The 21,848-nt window shown below is 44.7% G+C and overlaps 1 protein-coding gene across 1 annotated transcript; it reads right to left on the bottom strand.

The window, feature by feature from the left end:
* Positions 1 to 18,551: 18,551 nt before the first annotated feature.
* Positions 18,552 to 19,530, bottom strand: LOC127310291 (uncharacterized). Its single transcript, XM_051340974.1, has 3 exons — positions 19,426 to 19,530; positions 19,122 to 19,327; positions 18,552 to 19,026 (listed from the first exon to the last, which is right to left on the bottom strand). The coding sequence occupies exons 1-3, from the start codon at positions 19,528 to 19,530 to the stop codon at positions 18,645 to 18,647; spliced, it is 693 nt and encodes a 230-aa protein (XP_051196934.1). The 3' UTR covers positions 18,552 to 18,644.
* Positions 19,531 to 21,848: the final 2,318 nt, after the last annotated feature.

Below are 21,848 nucleotides of genomic sequence, written 5' to 3'. Positions count from 1 at the left end.
ACATATGTACATGGGAAACCATAGGTTGGGCTTACTTTACCATAAAATAGGCTCCATTTTAGCCGCATCTGTGAGTTTGCACATACGTATCCCGGATTTTCACCAAGTGCTGGCCCATGTCTGCGAAAATCGTCAACGCCGGTACATGCAAGGTTAGCCAAACCCTACATCACACTTGTGCACATATGCTAGGGACATATCCAAGTTTTTAAGCGGTTCCGACGCTCCGCTGATCTGTATCTTCGGAAACCCTAGGGCGGGGACCCCGCAGATCTACCCCTATAGCTTTCTCCGTGTGACGGTGTAACAATGGATTTTTTTTATTTGCTTTGTTTTTTTTAGGACATATGTACATGGGAAACCATAGGTTGGGCTTAATTTACCATAAAATAGGCTCCATTTTAGCCGCATCAGAGTTTGCACATACAGATCCTGGATTTTCACCAAGTGCTGGCCCATGTCTGCGAAAATCGTCAACGCCGGGTACATGCAAGGTTAGCCAAACCCTACATCACACTTGTGCACATATGCTACGGACATATGCAAGTTTTTAAGCGGTTCCGACGCTCCGCCGATCCGTATCTTCGAAACCCTAGGGCGGGACCCCGCAGATCTACCCCTATAGCTTTCTCCGTGTGACGGTGTAACAATGGATTTTTTTATTTGCTTTGGTTTGTTTAGGACATATGTACATGGGAAACCATAGGTTGGGCTTACTTTACCATAAAATAGGCTCCATTTTAGCCGTACCAGGAGTTTGCACATACAGATCCTGGATTTTCACCAAGTGCTGGCCCATGTCTGCGAAAATCATCAACGCCGGGTACATGCAAGGTTAGCCAAACCCTACATCACACTTGTGCACATATGCTAGGGACATATGCAAGTTTTTAAGCGGTTCCGACGCTCCGCAGATCTGTATCTTCTGAAACACTAGGGAGGGGACCCCTCAGTTCTACCCCTATAGCTTTCTCAGTGTGACTGTGTAACTATGGATTTTTTTATTTGCTTTGGTTTGTTTAGGACATATGTACATGGGAAACCATAGGTTGGGCTTACTTTACCATAAAATAGGCTCCATTTTTAGCCGTATCAGAGTTTGCACTACATAGATCCTGGATTTTCACCAAGTGCTGGCCCATGTCTCGAAAATCGTCAACGCCGGGTACATGCAAGGTTAGCCAAACCCTACATCACACTTGTGCACATATGCTAGGGTCATATGCAAGTTTTAAGCGGTTCCGACGCTCCGCTGATCTGTATCTTCTGCATCCCTAGGGCGGGGACCCCGCAGATCTACCCCTATAGCTTTCTCCGTGTGACGGTGTAACAATGGATTTTTTTATTTGCTTTGGTTTGTTTAGGACATATGTACATGGGAAACCATAGGTTGGGCTTACTTTACCATAAAATAGGCTCCATTTTAGCCGTATCAGGAGTTTGCACATACAGATCCTGGATTTTCACCAAGTGCTGGCCCATGTCTGCGAAAATCGTCAACGCCGGTACATGCAAGGTTAACCAAACCCTACATCACACTTGTGCACATATGCTAGGGACATATGCAAGTTTTAAGCGGTTCCGAAGCTCCGCCGATCCGTATCTTCTGAAACCCTAGGCGGGACCCCGCAGATCTACCCCTATAGCTTTCTCCGTGTGACGGTGTAACAATGGATTTTTTTATTTGCTTTGGTTTGTTTAGGACATATGTACATGGGAAACCATAGGTTGGGCTTACTTTACCATAAAATAGGCTCCATTTTAGCCGTACTCAGAGTTTGCACATACGTATCCTGGATTTTCACCAAGAGCAGGCTCATGTGTGCTAAAATCGTCAACGCCGGGTACATGCAAGGTTAGCCAAACCCTACATCACACTTGTGCACATATGCTACGCACATATGCAAGTTTTTAAGCGGTTCCGACGCTCCGCTGATCTCGTATCTTCTGAAACCCTAGGGCGGGGACCCCGCAGATCTACCCCTATAGCTTTCTCCGTGTGACGGTGTAACAATGGATTTTTTTATTTGCTTTGGTTTGTTTAGGACATATGTACATGGGAAACCATAGGTTGGGCTTACTTTACCATAAAATAGGCTCAATTTTAGACGTACCAGTGAGTTTGCACATACAGATCCCGGATTTTCACCAAGTGCCGGCCCATGTCTGCGAAAATCGTCAACGCCGGGTACATGCAAGGTTAGCCAAACCCTACATCACACTTGTGCACATATGCTAGGGACATATGCAAGTTTTTGCGGTTCCGACGCTCCGGTGATCTGTATCTTCGGAAACCCTAGGGTGTGGACCCCGCAGATCTACCCCTATAGCTTTCTCCGTGTGACGGTGTAACAATGGATTTTTTTATTTGCTTTGGTTTGTTTAGGACATATGTACATGGGAAACCATAGGTTGGGCTTACTTTACCATAAAATAGGCTCCATTTAGCCGCATCAGAGTTTGCACATACAGATCCCGGATTTTCACCAAGTGCTGGCCCATGTCCTGCGAAAATCGTCAACGCCGGGTACATGCAAGGTTAGCCAAACCCTACATCACACTTGTGCACATATGCTACGGACATATGCAAGTTTTTAAGCGGTTCCGACGCTCCGCTGATCTGTATCTTCTGAAACCCTAGGGCGGGGACCCCGCAGATCTACCCCTATAGCTTTCTCCGTGTGACGGTGTAACAATGGATTTTTTTTATTTGCTTTGGTTTGTTTAGGACATATGTACATGGGAAACCATAGGTTGGGCTTACTTTACCATAAAATATGTAACAACCCAAAAATTTCAAAACAAACAAAATGAATTTCCCTAGTTCCAAATTTTGGAACCAACAAAAACTTTTTAAAAAGAAGAGTGATACATAGTGATCTTGCTTTGATACTTGTGCTTTTGCCATGTTTGCTTGTTATTAGTATTTGAAGTGAGCTCAAACCCTAAAGTGATCAAGTGAAGATCACCAACCCAATAAAACAAAAGAGAAAGAAATCAAATAAGAAAAACCTCAAACCTTAATCTTCTCCAACAATCCTTTGGATCCTTTTTGAGAAACCCAAAATAAAATAAAAGACCTATGGGAACATATAACCCCAATAGGTAAATCTTGAACCCTACCTTTATTAAAATTGCTAAATGGTGATGAACCATTGTGAACCCCACTAAACCCTAGACCTCACCCTCTTTCACCACTACTAGTTAAAATGAAATAAAAAGAAATTAATTAGGAAGGAGGCACATGTGCCTATGGCTACTTTTATAAAACTTTACCCTAAGCTTTTCTACTTTGCTTAGAGGTTTGGAAAACCTTCCTACACCTTACCTAGTACTTATCAAACCATTTCCAAGTGGTTTCCAAAAGTATTAAAAGAAACTAAAAATGCCATAGAGGCATATGTGAGAAAAATGCAAATTTGTGAATTTGAGAAGTTTGACCCTAGGACTTGTTGTGAATGGATGGATCACCTCCATATACCATTTCAACATTTCAACAACCCCCTTTGGGCCAAGAACACTCAAATCAAAAATCAAATTAAACATATGCATAGAAGCATATGTGGCACCTAGCCCTTTTCACCAAACTTTGACCCTTGCCTTTCTACCTTGACCAAATGGTGTGAGACCTTCTCCAAACTTATTATAACCCTAAATTGACCCTAACCCATGTCCAAGTGAAGCAAGGTGAACCCTTTTCAAAAATAATAAAACTTAACACATCACCTCTTATGTGTTATGGCCAATTTTGGCAAATCTTGGATCAAGACCTTTTGTAATGGATTCAATGGTTTGAAAATGTTTCTAAACCAATAAGAATCACTCTAGAGTCAACAAAAGTCAAAACAAATGGAGAGAAATCAATTGGTGAGAAAATCCCATTTTCACTCAATTACACATAGAGCCAAATTTGCAAATCTTCAACCAAGGCCACCATGGCTTGATCTATTGGTTGTAAAACTCTTATATATGATAAACAAACACAATTGCATCAAAGAAACAAGAATCCAATCAAGGGAAATCTCAAACTCATCTCACATATGATAATGGTCATATGTCACTTTTATTTTATCTTCACCACTTTGCACCCTTTTATCTTCTGATCCCTCAACCAAACTTAGTCAACTATGACCATGTCATCCAAGACCATGTCAAGGTCAACAACTTCCATGTTGACCCTCCCTGCTGAAGTTGACCAGGTTGACCAAAGTATAGTGTTGCCAAGAGGAGACCTTGAAATAAAGAGAAGATCATCTCCTTTTGCCATTTTGCAATTCTTCACCAAATTGACCACCACCACCACCTTTCCACTTCTATGAATATATGTTTAAGATCCACCAAAGGTTTTTCAAAAATTTGAAACTTTTTCTCTTGCGGGCATTTAACCAAACACTTGGCAGGCAGGAGTAAACTTTGTGCCCATACCCCAATTTTACCTTAGACTTGGTCCAACCCTGGCCCTCCTCGTATGCTCTGCATCTCCTCTCACCTCACCGCATCAATGCCACCACCTGCTCCCTCTCTCTTGGTCACCATGACCCAAAACCCACACCATGCCGGCCACTTGACACCCCCATGCCATCCCTTCCTCCTCTCACATCCATCTCACTCCACCATGTCACCTAGCTCCCCCGACCCTCCCGAAGCCGACCTCGCACGCCTTTGACCGAGACGGTGACCACATTGACCAGCAGCTGCTCGCCTGCACGCGCCTGTAAGACGCTCACCCGCGCCAGTGACGCGCACGATGGCAACCCCGGACGCGACGGAACGCCGCCGTGCCCCATCGCCTCACGCCTCCTCTCACTCGCCCATGCACCCGCCGCTCGCCATGATGCCAAAGAGCCTCCCTCCTGCACAACCTCCCCGGCCCGCGGGAACCCCGTACGTGGACACCACCGTCGACGACGTGCGCCGGTACCCGCGACAGAGACCGCACGCGCTCGTCCTCGTTTCGCCTCTTTTCCATCGCCTTCAAGCCCCACGTCGCCGCAGTTGACCTCGCCAACACGTCCGAACCGTCCACCGATGACGCTAGCCCACCGTAGCCTCGCCTCCATGCTCGACCTGCCCCGCTCCACCACGGCCATCTCCGCCAGCTATAAATAGCGCCCCTCAGCCCTCCCTCTCTTCACACAAACTGCTCCCCTCTCCTCACTGATCCTTCTCCCCCATCCAATTCCACTCCCCTTCGCCGGAGTAGCTCGAATCGCGAGCTCAAAGCCGCCGGAGCCGCGGAAGCGCTGCGACGATTGGAGCCTCCCCGCACGCGAAACTGCTACAGTGCTGCTTCCCTTCCTCGACAACTTCGTCTCCGCGCTCGCCGACCTTCTCCGCGCCGCCGGTGAGCCTCCCACCCTCGCCGTCGCCACCGCAGCCTCGCCCTCGTCGCCGACGACGATTTAAGCCCCTCGCCTTGCTAGATCTAAGTCTAATCCAACGGCTCCTTTCCACGTACCGCTTCGGCCGGTTAAGTGGCACCGACAGTGGGACCAGACTGTCGCGGCCCGCTCGCTTCGCCAGCTTAGCTGGGCCGGCCCAATTGTTCCCGCCCGCGTTTGAAATTCAAACCAGTTTATTTCTTTTTCAGTTATTTTACAATCTGAAGCTAGCTTCAAAATTCAATAGATCCAAATCTACTGAGCCAAATTCAACAAATTTTGTATATTTAGAAAGCTCATGAAAGGCCCCTTCCAACCCCACTGGATTAAAACCAATATCTCTTATAGAATTTGAATAGTAAAAATAACAAATCAGTAACTTTTCAAACTTCAAATAAATCTTAAAAATCAACCATAAACTATTTTGAGGTGGTTCCACCTCTCAAAAATCACATTGGATGTTGTCTAATTTATTATGTAATAAAATACTATAGCTGTTTCAAATGATCATGGGCTAAACTCAAATAATGGCTATCTGGCCATTTCTAGCTCATTTAAACTTTTTCCAAAATAGTATTTAAAATGTATGAGATGTTTTGGTCTCATTTAAATCTTGTCTCAACTAATTCAACATGAGGTAGATACCCTGGTTTGTTAAATCTCATATTGAATTAGTTGATGATATTAAATCTTTACTTGTGTTATTAAAATGCATGAGGTACACCACCTCATTTAAATTATGTTCAAAATTAGATTCAAACCTATGAGGTGTAGCACCTCATTTAAATCAACTTACCAAGTGGCCTAGAGTAATGTGATGATCCTTTTGTATGGTCTCATATATGCTCACTTGAGGTTTTTAATAGGATTTAAATAGCATGAGGTATGGAACCTCATTTAAATCTTTTTCTTGAATGATAAGTATGAAGAGGTTGACTTTGGTCAACCTAGGTCATATATTATTCATAAGGGAAATTAAATCTTAATAAGGCAATGAGAAGAAGTTATTTCTCTAAGTATTTAAAAACAACACTTTATTTAGTATGAGAGGAAATTAGTTTTTCCTAAATAAGAAAACAACACCCTTACTCACTTAATAGTAATGAGTGATGCTAGTTCACTTGTGCAAATTATATGAAGTGTTTCACTTCATTTAAATCTTGTCCCAAGTACTTTCATATGAAGTTTGAACCTCTGGTCCAATACCCTCACATGAAATACTTGGAGATATTAAATCATAATAAGCATTATTAAATGGTATGAGGTATCCCTACCTCATTTAAATCATTTTCTCAAGTGATGATGATGAATGGTTGACCTAGGTCAATATAAATTCATGTGTGATGGTTTGAGAAATTAAATCTTAAAGAAGATTCAATGAGAGGAAATTATTCCTCAAGAACTATAAGGAAACTATCTTTTTACATATTAAATGAGAGGAAATTATTCTTCCTCAAAGCAATACCACCAATGCACCAAATCGTATTAATTGTGTGCATAGAATAGTTTGTGTGAATATATGTGATGTTTGGAATAGCCAATGAATTGTTTGGTGATTGTATCCTCGTATTCGTATTTTAGACGCTAGTACCAAGGAGTATCAAGAGGAGGAAGAAGTCTACTTCCAGTGAAGAGGAAGACCACTTTGATCAAGACACCACTCAAGGCAAGCTAACAATCTTGCACGCTATTTACAAATGCAAGCTAACCATCTTGCATGCAATTTTACCAATGCAAGCTAACCCTACCGCAAGCTAACATCCTTGCAGGCAATTTTATTGCAAGCAAATACTCTTGCAAGACTACCCAAGTGCAAAGCTCCACGAGAGCAAGGCACCATTACTTTTACTTTATGCTTATGATCCTATTTCCCAGTTTTACTCTTACAAGCTGTGTTTTTGATTATTTATTTATAACTTGCTTTTATAGTTAACTTTGGTCTAGAGATAGAATACTACAAGAGTATCAAACTTAGCCTAGAAAGCTATAAGTTAGATAGCACCCCTCATGACTAGTTGCTAGTGCTCAATATCAAAAGTGGCTACTCTAGATGGGAACTTGTGATTTTGAAATGACTTTGAAAACCTTGGAATGATGAGTCATTCTATTGAAAGATTTTTGAAGGTGAATGTGACTGGTGAATGACTTGGTGAATTTTACCAAAAACTGATGATTAGGTTTGGATGCGATACCTTCCCAATTTTGCAAGTACCCCCACAATACCTGATATGGGTAGGGCTTAACTAGAAGTTTATGTATCTTAGTATGGGTTCCCTCTAAACAAGCGTCATCGGGGTTATGCTGGAGGCTGCCTCTACCAAAGTGAAATGATGTGATATGACGTGAATATGAGGTGAATGTCCGGCCCAAGCTCAGTGGCAGCTCCCGGTTAACAGCTGGTTTTCACCGGAGGCCAAGCTCATGGGGAGAGATGCCTATACTAGGATATGTAAGTGAAAGGTTATGGTTGGTAGTCCGCACACGGAGTGTGGTAAATCAGGGCCAGTTAACCCTGACGGATTATTGCAAATGTTGTGGCACAAGTGTACGACCTCTGCAGAGTGTAGATCTATTCGAATAGCCGCGTCCACGGTTATGGACGGTTGGAAAGGCCATACTGTTCCGTCATCAGACCATTTTCAAAATGTGACATGTGAAAGGTGACTTTGACTTTGAATCACAACTGAGTTGTGGGAATGACACTAATGTTCCCACTTAAGTTAGTTGAGCAAATGAAGGTTTTTGATTATTAAAGTGTTTATGAAATAAAACTAGCTTTATGCAAATGAAACTAGAGCTTAGAACCCCCTTGCTATAGTTGATAGTGTTTACCTTAGTTTTAGTTTGCGAGTACTTTAAAAGTACTCATGGCTTTGTCCCTGGCTATTCAAATGGCCAGACTATGAAGAGGAGTACCAGAACCCGGAAGAAGGACAGCAGGACGCCTACGACAACTAGGATCTCTCCCGACGTCGACAGCTTGCTCGTGGAAATGATGGACCCTGACCGCTACTACTACGCTACTTCGCTTCCGCTATGTGTTTTGTAATTGATCAATAGATCATCTACTATTGTAATGAGACTGGATCATGTGATCCTTTGTTGTAAGACAATTACGATGTTGTAATGAATGATGTGTTGTGATATTAATCTATTATGTCTCGCAAAAACAATATTCCTGGGATTGCGATGAATGGCATAATAGGCATCTGGACTTAAAATCCGGGTGTTGACAAGTTGGTATCAGAGCCATTGTTGACCTTAGGAGACCCTAGTTAGAATGGACGTCTGTAAAACTTAGTTTCAAAACCAAAGAAGTGAATATTTGTGAAAACTTATTCTCACTCTTTAACTTGAAATCTTTTTTCAAAATGAGAAATTCATGCTCTACTTTCTTTGCAAGCCTACGTAAAATTTTGCACACTTGACTACTTCTTAACTTACTTATCCTACTTGCTCACAGATGAAGTACCAATGGGAATCCTATAAGCTTGGATCCAGAGACGACAAAAGTTTCGAAAAGGAATTGAAGCAACTGGTGGACTATCTAGGACACCCGTATCCCGAGTTCTTCGGAATACCCCTCAAGGCTCGCTTAGAGAACCACCTCGTTGGGACGTTTCTACCGATCTACGAAGGAAACTTGATGCCCCGTGATGGGAAACCATATGGTTTTCTGTAACGGGAAACACTTGGAAGGAAGGTCTAGACAAAGCTATGCAAGAAGCAATTTCCCGTCTGTGTGGACAAAATGAGGACAAGATCAAGAACACTCGCTTCATCTACTACCCAAGACATGACTCCATGGGAAGACCGATGACCATGCCCCCACCACAACCAAAGATGAACCCCTATGAAGCACCTCAGGACTTCAGCAAGATAAAACCCGCAGGATTTGGACAACGCCTCGCCTCTCGCCAAGCACCTCACCCGTGGAAGACAAAGATTCCCCCTGAAGAGTAGTGTCACCCCAAGCACTTAAGTAGGTGTGAGTTGTATCAGGATCCCCCTTGTATCGTAGAGCGATGAATGGTTCTTCAAACCAACGGTGTGTTAGATTTGTAATGTGTGATGCTTGGTATGAATGAAAAAGTGTTGTTGGTTTTTACCCCCACAACACTACTCAAATTTTCAATTTGTGAACTTTTAAAAATTTAACAAAACAAACCATAGAAATTTCCCTCTTATCTTATTATCTACCTCAATGTTCAGATGGCCCCACCAACCCGCAACGCCACCCCAGATGCCATGATGCAACTGCTGCAGATGATGATGGCAGACCGAGAAGTCGAGAGAGCTGAAAGACAAGCCAACCTTGCTGCACTGCAATGAGTATAGCTCAAGGCCATGGAAACCACGATCACCCTGGATCGAAGCTGAAGAACTTTCAGCACACCAACCCTCCGGTATTCAACAAGACTGAAGAGCCCCTAGATGCTGATGACAGGCTCCAGACAATGGAGAACAACCTCGAAGTTGCCCAAGTTGAAGCCGCAGAGAAAGTGCTGTTTGCCACGCACTACTTAGCAGGACCAGCAAGAGCCTGGTGGACCAAAGACCCGTGCCATGAATGCAGGATGATGATGACTTGGGAAGACTTCAAGCCAAAGTTTAGCAAGTACCATGTGCCCCAAGGATTGATCAAGAAGATGAGAGACGAGTTCCGCGAACTCAAACAAGGAAGGATGTCTGTGGTGGAATACCGCGATGTGTTTCTCATCAAGGTACGCCTTGATGAGACCGACACCAATGAAAAGAGAAAGGAAAGATTTCTGAACGGACCGCACGACGAGATGCAACCGTGTTAGTGAACATTCCGTTCGCCGACCTCGAAGCCCCGGTAGACTCAGCCAAGGCTGCATGGAAGGAAAGCCGCATCGTGCCAACGAGAACTGCAAGCGTAGGATGATGAACCAGAGTGGACCCCACCATAACCAAGTATCGCAATAACTCCTCTGGAGGATTCACCCCAAGATACAACAAGCCCCTGCCCGTAATTATCGCCCCAACTACACCAACAACAACGGAGGACCCCCGAAGCCCGGAGGGAACAACAACAACAACAACCGCCCCAACAACAACCACCCCAATGGTAACAATAACAACCCCAATACTGCCCCAAGGACTGGAAGCAACGCTGTTCCCGTCAACCCCAAAGACAAGTCCACCGTCACCTGCTATGAATGTGGAGTTGTGGGTCACTTCTCCAATGAGTGCCCCAAGAAGCTTGCCAGGCTTGCCGCCAATACCGCAGCACCTGCTCAGCAACAGCGCCGCTTTGCCGGAAGAAAGAAGCGTAACAACAACGACGGCCGTCTCTACCACATGATCGCCATCGAAGCTCAGAAGCACCCCGCACTCATGCCAAGTATGTCCTCCTGTTAATAAAATGCTCAATCTCTCTTAGGAACCTAACTTTTCTTAAAATCTCGGGACGAGATTTGTTTAAGGGGGAAGGGTTTGTAACAACCCAAAAATTTCAAAACAAACAAAATGAATTTCCCTAGTTCCAAATTTTGGAACCAACAAAAACTTTTTAAAAAGAAGAGTGATACATAGTGATCTTGCTTGATACTTGTGCTTTTGCCAGGTTTGCTTGTTATTAGTATTTGAAGTGAGCTCAAACCCTAAAGTGATCAAGTGAAGATCACCAACCCAATAAAACAAAAGAGAAAGAAATCAAATAAGAAAAACCTCAAACCTTAATCTTCTCCAACAATCCTTTGGATCCTTTTTGAGAAACCCAAAATAAAATAAAAGACCTATGGGAACATATAACCCCAATAGGTAAATCTTGAACCCTACCTTTATTAAAATTGCTAAATGGTGATGAACCATTGTGAACCCCACTAAACCCTAGACCTCACCCCTCTTTCACCACTACTAGTTAAAATGAAATAAAAAGAAATTAATTAGGAAGGAGGCACATGTGCCTATGGCTACTTTTATAAAACTTTACCCTAAGCTTTTCTACTCTGCTTAGAGGTTTGGAAAACCTTCCTACACCTTACCTAGTACTTATCAAACCATTTCCAAGTGGTTTCCAAAAGTATTAAAAGAAACTAAAAATGCCATAGAGGCATATGTGAGAAAAATGCAAATTTGTGAATTTGAGAAGTTTGACCCTAGGACTTGTTGTGAATGGATGGATCACCTCCATATACCATTTCAACATTACAACAACCCCCATTGGGCCAAGAACACTCAAATCAAAAATCAAATTAAACATATGCATAGAAGCATATGTGGCACCTAGCCCTTTTCACCAAACTTTGACCCTTGCCTTTCTACCTTGACCAAATGGTGTGAGACCTTCTCCAAACTTATTATAACCCTAAATTGACCCTAACCCATGTCCAAGTGAAGCAAGGTGAACCCTTTTCAAAAATAATAAAACTTAACACATCACCTCTTATGTGTTATGGCCAATTTTGGCAAATCTTGGATCAAGACCTTTGTAATGGATTCAATGGTTTGAAAATGTTTCTAAACCAATAAGAATCACTCTAGAGTCAACAAAAGTCAAAACAAATGGAGAGAAATCAATTGGTGAGAAAATCCCATTTTCACCAATTACACATAGAGCCAAATTTGCAAATCTTCAACCAAGGCCACCATGGCTTGATCTATTGGTTGTAAAACTCTTATATATGATAAACAAACACAATTGCATCAAAGAAACAAGAATCCAATCAAGGGAAATCTCAACTCATCTCACATATGATAATGGTCATATGTCACTTTTATTTTATCTTCACCACTTTGCACCCTTTTATCTTCTCGATCCTCAACCAAACTTAGTCAACTATGACCATGTCATCCAAGACCATGTCAAGGTCAACAACTTCCATGTTGACCCTCCTGCTGAAGTTGACCAGGTTGACCAAAGATAGTGTTGCCAAGAGGAGACCTTGAAATAAAGAGAAGATCATCTCCTTTTGCCATTTTGCAATTCTTCACCAAATTGACCACCACCACCACCTTTCCACTTCTATGAATATATGTTTAAGATCCACCAAAGGTTTTTCAAAAATTTGAAACTTTTTCTCTTGCGGGCATTTAACCAAACACTTGGTGTGCAGTGAGTAAACTTTGTGCCCATACCCCAATTTTACCTTAGACTTGGTCCAACCCCTGCCCTCCTCAGATGCTCGGCATCTCCTCTCACCTCACCGCATCAATGCCACCACCTCGCTCCCCTCTCTCTTGGTCACCATGACCCAAAACCCACACCATGCCGGCCACTTGACACCCCCATGCCATCCCTTCCTCCTCTCACATCCATCTCACTCCACCATGTCACCTAGCTCCCCCGACCTCTCCAAGCTGACCCCGCACGCCTTTGACCGAGACGGTGACCACATTGACCAGCAGCTTGCCGCCTGTACGCGCCCGTAAGACGCCACCCGCGCGCCAGACGCGCACGATGGCAACCCCGGACGCGACGGAACGCCGTCGTGCCCCATCGCTCACGCCTCCTCTCACTCGCCCATGCACCCGCCGCTTCGCCATGACGCCAAGCAGCCTCCTGCACAACCTCCCCGGCCCGCGGAACCCCGTACGTGACACCACCGTCGACGACGTGCGCTGCACCCGCGACAGACCGCACGCGTCGTCCTCGTTTCGCCTCTTTTCCATCGCCTTCAAGCCCCACGTCGCCGCAGCTGACCTCGCCAACACGTCCGAACCGTCACCGATGACGCTAGCCCACCGTAGCCTCGCCTCCATGCTCGACCTGCCCCGCTCCACAACCGCGATCTCCGCCTGCTATAATTCTCGGCAGTCTTCCGTCCCTCCCTTCTCACAAACTGCTCCCCTCTCCTCACTGATCCTTCTCCCCCATCCAATTCCACTCCTTCGCCGAGTAGCTCGAATCGCGAGCTCAAAGCCGCCGGAGCCGCGGAAGCGCCGCGACGATTGGAGCCTCCTCAAAGACGCGAAACTGCTACAGGCTGCTTCCCCTTCCTCGACAACTTCGTCTCCGCGCCCGCCGACCTTCTCCGCGCCGCCGGTGAGCTCTCCCACCCCCGCCGTCGCCACCAAGAGCCTCGCCTCTCGTCGCCGACGACGAAGCCCTCGCCTGCTAGATCTAAGTCTAATCCAACGGCTCCCTTTCCACGCACCGCTTCGGCCGGTTAAGTGGCACCGACAAAGGGACCAGATCGTCAGTGCGGCCCGCCGTCGCCACTTAGCTGGGCCGGCCCAATTGTTCCCGCCCGCGTTTGAAATTCAAACCAGTTTATTTCTTTTTCAGTTATTTTACAATCTGAAGCTAGCTTCAAAATTCAATAGATCCAAATCTACTGAGCCAAATTCAACAAATTTTGTATATTTAGAAAGCTCATGAAAGGCCCCTTCCAACCCCACTGGATTAAAACCAATATCTCTTATAGAATTTGAATAGTAAAAATAACAAATCAGTAACTTTTCAAACTTCAAATAAATCTTAAAAAATCAACCATAAACTATTTTGAGGTGGTTCCACCTCTCAAAAATCACATTGGATGTTGTCTAATTTATTATGTAATAAAATACTATAGCTGTTTCAAATGATCATGGGCTAAACTCAAATAATGGCTATCTGGCCATTTCTAGCTCATTTAAACTTTTTCCAAAATAGTATTTAAAATGTATGAGATGTTTTGGTCTCATTTAAATCTTGTCTCAACTAATTCAACATGAGGTAGATACCCTGGTTTGTTAAATCTCATATTGAATTAGTTGATGATATTAAATCTTTACTTGTGTTATTAAAATGCATGAGGTACACCACCTCATTTAAATTATGTTCAAAATTAGGATTCAAACCTATGAGGTGTAGCACCTCATTTAAATCAACTTACCAAGTGGCCTAGAGTAATGTGATGATCCTTTTGTATGGTCTCATATATGCTCACTTGAGGTTTTTAATAGGATTTAAATAGCATGAGGTATGGAACCTCATTTAAATCTTTTTCTTGAATGATAAGTATGAAGAGGTTGACTTTGGTCAACCTAGGTCATATATTATTCATAAGGGAAATTAAATCTTAATAAGGCAATGAGAAGAAGTTATTTCTCTAAGTATTTAAAAACAACACTTTATTTAGTATGAGAGGAAATTAGTTTTTCCTAAATAAGAAAACAACACCCTTACTCACTTAATAGTAATGAGTGATGCTAGTTCACTTGTGCAAATTATATGAAGTGTTTCACTTCATTTAAATCTTGTCCCAAGTACTTTCATATGAAGTTTGAACCTCTGGTCCAATACCCTCACATGAAATACTTGGAGATATTAAATCATAATAAGCATTATTAAATGGTATGAGGTATCCCTACCTCATTTAAATCATTTTCTCAAGTGATGATGATGAATGGTTGACCTAGGTCAATATAAATTCATGTGTGATGGTTTGAGAAATTAAATCTTAAAGAAGATTCAATGAGAGGAAATTATTCCTCAAGAACTATAAGGAAACTATCTTTTTACATATTAAATGAGAGGAAATTATTCTTCCTCAAAGCAATACCACCAATGCACCAAATCGTATTAATTGTGTGCATAGAATAGTTTGTGTGAATATATGTGATGTTTGGAATAGCCAATGAATTGTTTGGTGATTGTATCCTCGTATTCGTATTTTAGACGCTAGTACCAAGGAGTATCAAGAGGAGGAAGAAGTCTACTTCCAGGAAGAGGAAGACCACTTTGATCAAGACACCACTCAAGGCAAGCTAACAATCTTGCACGCTATTTACAAATGCAAGCTAACCATCTTGCATGCAATTTTACCAATGCAAGCTAACCCTACCGCAAGCTAACATCCTGTGCAATTTTATTGCAAGCAAATACTCTTGCAAGACTACCCAAGTGCAAAGCTCCACGAGAGCAAGGCACCATTACTTTTACTTTATGCTTATGATCCTATTTCCCGCTTTACTCTTACAAGCTGTGTTTTTGATTATTTATTTATAACTTGCTTTTATAGTTAACTTTGGTCTAGAGATAGAATACTACAAGAGTATCAAACTTAGCCTAGAAAGCTATAAGTTAGATAGCACCCCTCATGACTAGTTGCTAGTGCTCAATATCAAAAGTGGCTACTCTAGATGGGAACTTGTGATTTTGAAATGACTTTGAAAACCTTGGAATGATGAGTCATTCTATTGAAAGATTTTTGAAGGTGAATGTGACTGGTGAATGACTTGGTGAATTTTACCAAAAACTGATGATTAGGTTTGGATGCGATACCTTCCCAATTTTGCAAGTACCCCCACAATACCTGATATGGGTAGGGCTTAACTAGAAGTTTATGTATCTTAGTATGGGTTCCCTCTAAACAAGCGTCATCGGGTTATGGCCGAGGCTGCCTCTACCAAAGTGAAATGATGTGATATGACGTGAATATGAGGTGAATGTCCGGCCCAAGCCCTGTGCAGTTCCCGGGTTAACAGTTGGTTTTCACCGGGAGGCCAAGCTCATGGGGAGAGATGCCTATACTAGGATATGTAAGTGAAAGGTTATGGTTGGTAGTCCGCACACGGAGTGTGGTAAATCAGTGGCCGCTTAACCCCGACGGATTATTGCAAATGTTGTGGCACAAGTGTACGACCTCCTCTCGCAGAGTGTAGATCTATTCGAATAGCCGCGTCCACGGTTATGGACGGTTGGAAAGGCCATACTGTTCGTCACGCACCATTTTCAAAATGTGACATGTGAAAGGTGACTTTGACTTTGAATCACAACTGAGTTGTGGGAATGACACTAATGTTCCCACTTAAGTTAGTTGAGCAAATGAAGGTTTTTGATTATTAAAGTGTTTATGAAATAAAACTAGCTTTATGCAAATGAAACTAGAGCTTAGAACCCCCTTGCTATAGTTGATAGTGTTTACCTTAGTTTTAGTTTGCGAGTACTTTAAAAGTACTCATGGCTTTGTCCCTAGCTATTCAAATGGCCGATCTATGAAGAGGAGTACCAGAACCCGGAAGAAGGACAGCAGGACGTCTACGACAACTAGGATCTCTCCTGACGTCGACAGTTGCCTGTGGAACAGATGGACCCTGACCGCTACTACTACGCTACTTCGCTTCCGCTATGTGTTTTGTAATTGATCAATAGATCATCTACTATTGTAATGAGACTGGATCATGTGATCCTTTGTTGTAAGACAATTACGATGTTGTAATGAATGATGTGTTGTGATATTAATCTATTATGTCTCGCAAAAACAATATTCCTGGGATTGCGATGAATGGCATAATAGGCATCTGGACTTAAAAATCCGGGTGTTGACAAAATAGGCTCCATTTTAGCCGTACCAGGAGTTTGCACATACAGATCCTGGATTTTCACCAAGTGCTGGCCCATGTCTGCGAAAATCGTCAACGCCGGGTACATGCAAGGTTAGCCAAACCCTACATCACACTTGTGCACATATGCTAGGGACATATGCAAGTTTTTAAGCGGTTCCGACGCTCCGCTCGATCCGTATCTTCTGAAACCCTAGGCGGGGACCCCGCAGATCTACCCCTATAGCTTTCTCCGTGTGACGGTGTAACAATGGATTTTTTTATTTGCTTTGGTTTGTTTAGGACATATGTACATGGGAAACCATAGGTTGGGCTTACCAGGAGTTTCCACATATAGATCCTGGATTTTACCCCTACAGTCTATAATCTGCCTGAGTTTTGGGACCATTCCCACCCTCCGATGCTCGATTTCTGACGACACACAATAATGATACACTTAAGAACTTGAGACCCACACACGTTACAAAGCACTTAAATAACTAGACCCACACACAAACCAAAACACTTAAAGAACTAGACCACACACAAACCAAAGCACTTAAAGAACTACATCCACACACGAAGCAAAGCACTTAAAAACTACACTACTAACACACAAACCAAAACACTTAAAAACTAAACCCACACACGAACAAAGCACTTAACACTGGGTCGACACATGACCCGTTAGACACACGGACTCCACACACACACATACTAATCAGCTCGAAATCTTCGTCCTCGCTAGGGGTGTCCTCTCGAAGCGGTACTTGAGAGGTACGAAACCACCGTTCATCATTTTCCCCCATGTCGACGCCTCCTTTGGCGTACTCCGCGTCATATTCGGCCCTCCTCTGCCGCTTTCCCGCCCTCCTCTCTCTCCCGTACGCCCGTTTCCTTCCAATGCGCGCGTGGCCGCGACGTCTCCGGATGGTCTCGCGCCACCGTGCCATGAACCGCTCGTCCGCCTCGGTGGTATCAATCCGCCGCTGGCCATCTCTCGAACCGCTGCGCTTCACCCTCTCGAGCGAAGTAGCGGCTCGCAGAGAGACTCTCGGCTTCCGTCGTAGACCTGACCTCCGGGAAGTTCAATTCGTGGCGCGACCGGCCAAACCTCCAAGCCGCAACGTCGTATGCGCGGGCAGCAGCCTCCTTCGTGTAGAAGGTGCCGAGCCACACACGCACACCACCGGCGGAGATTTCGGACGCGAAATGGCTCGCAGCCCGCTGGCGAACGCCGATGAAGCCCGTGTTGCTACGGCGACGAGGAGCCATCTCGACGGCAGCTGAGCTCAGAGGATTCTGTGGTGTTTTTTGGATGAGAGAGTTGATGAGGAGAGAAATGTTGCTGGTGATGTTAGTGTTGAGAAGACATGGCTATATATAGGACGACGAGGGCTGAAACGGCGGGAATAATTGGCGGGAGAGAATGGGTGCGAGAAGAATGGCGGGAGGGAAGGAGCGGGGAAAAATGGCGGGAACCTGTGCCGACGGCCTGGCCGTCGGCCTACATAGGAAGTGGCGCGAAAAAAATGGCGCGAATAAGGGCGGGAAGAAGGAAAATTTGGCGGGGAAGCTGTGCCGACGGCCTGGCCGTCGGCCCACGTCACGCCGTTTGCCACCTGCTGACGCCGTTGTCAGTGGCTGTCTGTGGCCCCACCATATGTCCATGTGCCGACGGCTAGGCTACGTGCCGTCGGCACAGACTGGGTTTGTGCCGACGGCCAAAGTGTGCCGACGGCGGCCGTCGGCTCTGGTGGTTCTGTGCCGACGGCCAGGCTGTGCCGACGGCTACTTTGCTGGGCTGACGGCGAGCGAGGCTGTGCGCCACGGCGGCCGTCGGCACTGATTCTGGCCGTCGGCACGTCGGCGGGTTCCCGTAGTGACAATTGAAAATTCACAATGATATAGTACTGGTACTTTCAGAAAATGATTACACAATGGCAGTACAGAATCCCCAGAAATTCCGCGAATGTTTGCAGACCACTTCTAGTAAACAGCTGGGCCTGCAGGTGCCTTGGCTCCGTAGCCTCCGTACGGAGGAGGAGGAGCAGCAGCGGAAGGGTACCCCATGGCCGGGTATGCCGCCTGCTGGTACGCCTGCTGCTGCGGCTCGAAGTGCGGTTGCTGCCCCATCGCGACGCCGCCCTGCGGCTGCTCCGGATCCGACATCTCCTGGTATACGTAGGCCGTGATCCCGAAGACAAAGGCGAGGGCGGACGAGGCGGCCGCCGACGCGAAGAATCCGTGTTCGAGGATCGTACGACAGCCGTGCCCCGAGTGGTAGCGCGCCCGCGTTGGCCGGCTCGTCGTGGCCCTGTTCCGCCACGCGCCGTACAGGAGCATGAACGTCGCCGCCGCCGCCACCGTCCTGCCACGAAACGGCCGCGGAAGACCAACACACAACTGTGAATCTTCAATGGACTTCGAATGCTTCCTTACGCGAGTGTGTAGGCACGCACGTACCAGTAGATGCCGTACATGCTGGCGACGATCCTGCGCCTGCGCGCGCTGATTGGACGCGCGCGGGCCTCGCCGCAGCGGCCGAAGCAGCCGCTGGCCACGCCGAGCACGGCCTGGCCGGCGATCAGGAACAGCGCCGCCGCGATCCCGCAGCCGAGGGCCGCCGTCCTCCGGTACACGCAGTACGTTCCGTCGTACCCTACGAAGGACTGCGTTCACGATTCACCACCAGTCAAATATATGCACATGAGCTGAAGACTTCAGCGGACAAATCCATGGAGGGAGAGCGACTCAGCTGCCTCCTTACCTTGGAATTACCACTTTCGGCGACGAATCCCAGGATGAGCGCCACGAACACCAGCGCGGCCACCGCCACGCTCACCACCACCACGCGTATCTGCAGCCTCCTCATTGTATATATGTCGTGGTAGCTGGAGATCAAAGGCACATATAGCTAGTCATGCATGGTGGTGTAGTTGTACGTGTATTTATGGATTGCCTTGGCGGGCACCGGGTGATGATGTCCAATTCCTCACTGAAATTTTCATATATTAACAACCGGCAACTGGATACAAAATTGCCACCAAGTACTTATAGATAGTACGTACTCCCTAAATTCTGTTTAAAAATGGCAAATAAGTGTTTGTAGAAGTCAAACAATGCATAGTTTGACCAGATTTATAGAAAATACTATAAACAAAACAATGATGACATAGAGTAGCAATGGCATGAAAATTTATTTCATGATGCATCTAGTAAGATTGATTTAACATTGTAGAGATATATAGTTTTCTCAGAAAACTTAGTCAAATCTTCCACTGTTTGACTTTTGGAAAAACATACGCCATACTTTATGAAAGATGAGTAGTAATTCGTACTAATAGATAGCTAGCTTACCCGCACTAGGTAGTTTGTAACTTCTGTGGCCCTGAATGTTACCACTTGATCGTTTGCAGTGGCATAGGCTATCCTAGGTGTATGGTGATGCTGCAAACAAAAAAAACTGGTACCAGATGGGTTTGTAATGCTTTCTTCTTCTTCTTCTTCCTTTTTGGTTTTTTGTTGCTTAACTTCTATTTGGGAGGTAAAGTTTGGTGTTGAACACTATGTACTACCTTTATCTGATGATAGTGAAGCCCAAAGCCTACTCTTCCTAGTACACCCAGTACTCCTGCATGCCAACTGTCTTCCTTGCCCTTTCACGTATGTCTTCTCCTTCTTAATTTGCAGTGACGAGGAGTTGATTCATAATTAAGTAGTTTGGGCTGAAGGGGCAAACTGACACCGAAGAGTTGACATTGGTAATGAGCTTAGGATATTAGTGGTACACACTTTGTGCTTTGCTCTACACGCAGCGAATAGGTCATTCCTATCCAAGGCTCTAGTACATCAAACCAAATTTAGGCCTCTCAAGGCGCATGGGTTCTCTGCAAGGTTCTACCAGAAGAACTGGGGCGTGCTTAAACATGAAATTATCCAAGCAGTCCTCAAATTCTTTGACACGGGTTAGAAGATGCCCGAGGGTATAAACGACACCTCTATTGTGTTGATACCGAAGATAGATAATCTTGTGTAGCTGAAGGACTTCATGCCGATAAGTTTATGCAATGTTCTATATAAAATAATATCTAAATGATTGGTTAACCGCTTGAGGCCTATCCTTGGTGATGTTATCTCAGAGAACCAAGTGCATTTGTCCCTGGACGTCTTATTACAGATAATGCTTTGTTGGCCTTTGAGTGTCTCCATTTTATGGAGCATGGTACAAGTGCAAATAATCCTTATTGTGCTTATAAACTGGACTTATCGGAAGCTTATCATCGCGTTGATTGGATTTTTCTAGAGGAAGTAATGCATAAGATGGGCTTCTATCACCGGTGGATATAGTGGATAATGAACTATGTCTGTAAAATTTAATGGAGGTCTATTGGAAGCGTTCTCCCCACGAGAAGCTTGAGGCAAGGTGATCCGATGTATCCTTTTCTTTTCCTCTTTATTGCCGATGGTCTTTCTGCATTATTACAATCAGAGATTAGTACATGTGGAATATCTCCTATTAAGGTGTGTGGGCGAGCACAGGGTTCAAATCTCCTGCTCGCGGATGACACACTATTGTTCTTTAAGGCAGAATTTAGGCAATCGGGACGTGTGAAACATGTTATTTACACTTATGCATCGGCCACGGTGCAACTGATAAGCCCTGCTAAATGCTCTATCCTATTCATCCCTCAATGCTTGGAGGACGTGCAAGGAGGAATTCATAATATTCATAATGTTCAACATGATGACTTTGAAGAGAAATACTTGGGGCTTCCTACGCCGGATGGTAGGATGTGTAAAGATAAATTTGATAATTTACAATCTATGCTCGCTGAGAGGCTTTTAAAATGGGGTGATTTATCACAAGGTGGCAAACAGATTATCATCAAGGTGGTAGCACAAGCTCTACCAATTTACATTATGGGTGTTTTCAAACTAGCTATGTCGTGTATGATGATTTAACCAAACTAATCCGTGAATTTTGGTGGGGTGTTGAAAGAGGAAAGAGGAAAACTCATTGGGTCAGCTGGGATGTTTTGGTACGATCTAAACCTCACGGTGGCACGGGGTTCAGAGATATGCACATTTTTCAACTAGGATTTATTGGCACGTCAAGCGTGAAGACTTATCAGTAGGCCTAATAGCATGTGTGCTCGTGTATTGCGTGCAAAATACTATCCACAAGGTAAT

The sequence above is a fragment of the Lolium perenne genome, chromosome 6 (assembly GCF_019359855.2).
Source record: "Lolium perenne isolate Kyuss_39 chromosome 6, Kyuss_2.0, whole genome shotgun sequence".
NCBI classification, from domain to species: Eukaryota; Viridiplantae; Streptophyta; class Magnoliopsida; order Poales; family Poaceae; genus Lolium; species Lolium perenne.
The sequence above is the reverse complement of the archived record's forward strand: the minus strand, read 5'-3'. Positions and strand labels throughout refer to the sequence as shown.

Coding starts and splice junctions, on each gene's coding strand:
- LOC127310291 (XM_051340974.1), bottom strand. CDS start 19,530: ATGAGGAGGCTGCAGATACGCGTGGTGGTGGTGAGCGTGGCGGTGGCC. Junction 19,328..19,425: donor CCGAAAGTGGTAATTCCAAG/GTAAGGAGGCAG, acceptor TCGTGAACGCAG/TCCTTCGTAGGGTACGACGG. Junction 19,027..19,121: donor AGCATGTACGGCATCTACTG/GTACGTGCGTGC, acceptor GTTTCGTGGCAG/GACGGTGGCGGCGGCGGCGA.